The sequence below is a fragment of the Nematolebias whitei genome, chromosome 10, assembly GCF_014905685.2.
Source record: "Nematolebias whitei isolate Nwh7 chromosome 10, NemWhi1, whole genome shotgun sequence".
Taxonomy (NCBI): domain Eukaryota; kingdom Metazoa; phylum Chordata; class Actinopteri; order Cyprinodontiformes; family Rivulidae; genus Nematolebias; species Nematolebias whitei.
The window spans coordinates 44,001,387-44,005,704 of NC_056507.1; the positions used below are offsets into that span (position 1 = coordinate 44,001,387).

Consider the following 4,318-nt stretch of genomic DNA (forward strand, 5'->3'; position numbering starts at 1 on the left):
TTGAGCTGCAACGTCATCTCATTAAGCTGCAACGTCATCTCATTAAGCTGCAACGTCATCTCGTTGAGCTGCAACGTCATCTCATTAAGCTGCAACGTCATCTCGTTGAGCTGCAATGTCATCTCATTGAGCTGCAACGTCGTCTCATTAAGCTGCAGCGTCATCACGTTGTGCTGCAACGTCATCTCGCTGAGCTGCAACGTCATCTCGTTGTGCTGCAACGTCATCTCATTGAGCTGCATTGTCGTCTCATTAAGCTGCAGCGTCATCACGTTGTGCTGCAACGTCAACTCGTTGCGCGGCAGCGTCATCTCGTTGCGCAGCAACGTCATCATGTTGTTTTGCCGCTGCATGCAAAAATGGCGCCTTTTATATCAGTGAGTTATTTTAATGGAATGGCCGATGTCTGATATTGAACTTGAACGCTTATTTCGACCGACACCATGCTGATAATATCGTGCATCCCTACTGTATTCATCTTGATTCTAGCCAGCGTTTTAGAGTTGTGTTCTTAACTTTGTGGTAATTTTCACTTAAACATTTAGTAACTTCAAATTTAAAGAGACTCACGGAGGTCACATAAACTTTTCAGTTTTGTTGTTGCACAGGCCATTGTGTTGTGTTTTCGTCTCCACTTCACCAAGGACAACATCACCAACAACACAGCAGCTGCCACTGTCAGACAAGTTGTCACCGTTGTGTTTGAGAGGATGGTGGCAGAAGATGAGCGATTTAAAGGTTAGACTGCATAGTGATGTTTATAGTAAAGAAGTAGGTTAGACAAAGAAAACACAGACTTTATTAGAATATACTAAATTTAGACAGTTTATCTAAAGTTAAATTCTTAACAGGACGAAGTACAATTCTTGCTTTTAAAAATCCCAACATAATTTCTTGTTCTTTGCTGCTGTGTCTGTTCAACACAATTAATGCACATTGTGTTTGACCTCAAGGCATCATGGAGCAACCTCCTCCTGTCCAAGGAAACACCAACAGACGGTCTGTTAGTACTCTGAGACCCAGCGCCAAGGATGCATACATGCTGTTTCAGGTATATCCACCAGGTGTCAGTAATCCTCTATACAGCTACATCCCCTCTTTCATACTGGCTCACTTACATCTTTGCACTAAGATGCTTTTCCAAGATTTAAAGATAGAAGAAGGATTTCACTATTAGATTTTAAAGTTTTGAATGTTCAATGGTCCCTTGTCTTTAAGTCCCCATTTGTTGTCCACCAACAGAATTCTTTTGTGTGTGGATCTTTGTCCTCTCTGCAGAGCTCAGTCACTGCACTGTTTTTGCAACTGTTAAATACAGTACAGCACTTCTTTTGGCCTGAATGTTGTTGACCTTTGCAGGACTTGTGCCAGTTAGTGAATGCTGATGCCCCCTACTGGCTGGTGGGGATGACAGAGATGACTCGGACCTTTGGCCTGGAGCTGCTCGAGTCTGTTCTCAATGATTTCCCTGGTGTATTTCTGCAGGTACACACACTATTACATTGTTAGGATTAATGATAAGGATGTGTGTGTTACTATGTTTGTTCTGGTTCAATGTCTTCATATGTTTCTCACTCAGCACCAGGAGTTCAGCTTCTTGCTGAAAGAAAGAGTGTGCCCCCTCGTCATCAAGCTCTTCTCACCCAATATCAAGTTCCGCCAGGGCACCGGCAGTGCAGCTGCACCAGCACCTGTTGAGAAACCCTACTTTCCCATTTGCATGAGGTTACTGCGAGTGGTTTCAGTCCTCATCAAGCACTTCTACAGTTTATTGGTAACGTGGCAATCTCATCAAAACTGCTGCATGATCTATTAGTTATGTCTAATGAAGCTGATGCTCTTCATTTATATAGTCTGTTTAAATGTGTGTCTGTTTTGCACCAAGTGATTTTGGGGGTGAGTCAGTGTTTTGGCCATTTTTACAAGTGTGCAAACTGGACATGGTGGTTGTCAGCAACTGGTGTACACTTTTCAAAAGTGAAAAAATATTGACCGTTTTTGAAGTTCCCTAAATGACCGACATGTTGCTATATTCCTGCTCAGTAAATATTAGTCTAAAATGGTTTCACAGACCAGATGGTCCTCTAACGTAGGGGTGTCCAATACGTTGATAACGATCTACGGGTTGATTGCAAAGGTATTATGGGTATATCGCATGGCATTAAAAAAGCAGACATCAATCTGTCATCAATCCTCACTGTGCACATGTTCAACAAATACAACACACCTCATCTTAGAATATCTTTACTTGGCACATATGTGTTCCAGAATTGCGCCGCTCATGGTGGCTGCATGTTGGAGTAACTGTTACTTTCATTCTGGGATATTGCTTTTGAAAATTGTATTTAGTCTTTTTCTGGGTATAAATGGCTTCTTTTTTCTTTTTTTTTGGATGAGTGCTTCTTCTGGTATTGGATGCTGTGCAGCTCGAAGGATTTTTACTGAAACCTTTTTACTTTTGTACATTTGTTACAAGTGTAACCATGACAACCAGGTGGTTTTTACAACTGGGAGTAGCTGATTAACATCTCAAAGCTCAAATATTACCTCAAATACAGCCCCAAATCCCAAATGAGTTGTAAAGGAGGTGCCATGGATGCATCTCCGTCTACCTGGCAGGGGTGCTTGAGTGGCTGACTGCTGAGATCCTGGAGCTGGCAGGAAATGTGGCTCATCACAACAAGAACACCAGGATCATCCCGACACCTGCAGCTGGCTGTCTGCAATGATTAGGGGCTCAACAAGCTGCTGAGAGGAGTGGCCATCACTCAGGGAGGAGTTCTGCCCAACATTCAGGTGGTCCTGCTGCCCAGGAGGACCGAGAGGTTCGCTGTGTCCGGATGGACGGATTGGCATCTGCAGCCAGATTCTTCAGATTCACTGTGGGCCAGCCATACTGCTGCAGGAGATCCTTCCAGCCCACAGCAATCAGCATCTATAACAACTCTTAAATGAAACCAGGATGATGAATTACGTTTAATTTCCCTTTGGAATTAACAAAAGTATTTTGAATTGAATTGAATTGAATATGACAGTTTAGGTCAAAATTGAATTCAGTTCAATTCAAAAATACTATTAATCCCAAAGAGAAATTATTTTGTTGTTGTAACTCGTTATCCTCATTTCATTAAGAGATGTTATAGATGCTGATGGCTGCAGGCAGGAAGAATCTCTTGTAAAGGTCCATCCCACAGTGGATCCTAAGAAACTGGCTGCAGATGCCGTCCACCCAGATTCGGCTGGCCTCTCAGTTCCTCCGGGCTGTAGGACCGCCAGAATGCTGGGTAGAACTCCTCCCAGAGCGATAACCACTCCTCCCAGCAGTCTGCCAAGCTCCTTGTCGCTGCAGACAGCCAACTGTACGTGCCGAGGGACGATCCTGTCCTTCCGCTGTCATGAGCCGTGTTTCCTGCTAGTTCCAGGATCTCAGTGGTCAGGGACTCGAGCACAGCCGGCAGGTAGATGAGAATGCATTCACAGAACATCCTTTTCAACTCATTAGAGATTTGGGGCTGTAGTTTAGATATTATTTAGAGGACCCTCATCAGTATGCATACCGTGAGAACCGATCAACAGAGGATGCCATCTCCTCTGTGGTCCACACTGCTCTCAACCACCTGGAGCAGAAAAACTCTTACGTCCGTATGCTCTTTTTGGACTTCACATCCGCCTTCAACACCATGATCCCCCAAACCCTGATGGACAAACTATCCACACTAGGACTAAGCCTCTCCATTTGCACCTGGGTACTAGACTTCTTAACAAACAGACCACAGTTAGTGAGGATCCACAACTTCTCCTCCTCCACCATAACACTCAGCACTGGCTCTCCTCAGGGATGTGTGTTGAGCCCCCTCCTGTTTACTCTGCTCACGTATGATTGTGCAGCTACCCATCCAGGCTGTCACATTGTAAAGTTTGCAGATGATACAGCGGTGGTGGGATGCATCACAAACAATGATGAGTCCAGCTACAGGCAAGAGGTGGAACACCTGGAGAGCTGGTGCAAAGAGAATAACCTTCACATCAATGTGAAGAAGACAAAGGAGATGATTGTGGACTTCAGAAGGAACAAAAACATCTACACCCCCCTGAACATAAGAGGATCTGCGGTGGAAGTGGTCTCCAGCTACAAGTACTTGGGTGTACACATGAATGACAACCTCAGCTGGAGCAACAACACCACAAGCCTGATCAAGAAAGTTCATCAGAGACTCTACTTCCTCAGACGGCTGAGGCGAGCTGGTCTGGGAAGCTCAGTCCTCACCTCCTTCTACAGGTGTGCAGTGGAGAGCATCCTGTGCTCGAGCATCAATGT

The 4,318-nt window shown here is 44.7% G+C and overlaps 1 protein-coding gene across 1 annotated transcript in view; it reads left to right on the top strand.

Moving 5' to 3' along the window:
• LOC119416416 (protein MON2 homolog) overlaps positions 1-4,318 on the top strand; it is a gene marked incomplete at its 3' end in the record, with an annotated part of 38,536 nt that overhangs the window by 31,221 nt on the left and 2,997 nt on the right. The window contains 4 exon segments of the mRNA XM_037683656.1: positions 609-738; positions 954-1,051; positions 1,360-1,485; positions 1,580-1,774. Of these exon segments, the coding sequence (XP_037539584.1) occupies positions 609-738; positions 954-1,051; positions 1,360-1,485; positions 1,580-1,774 (549 nt within the window).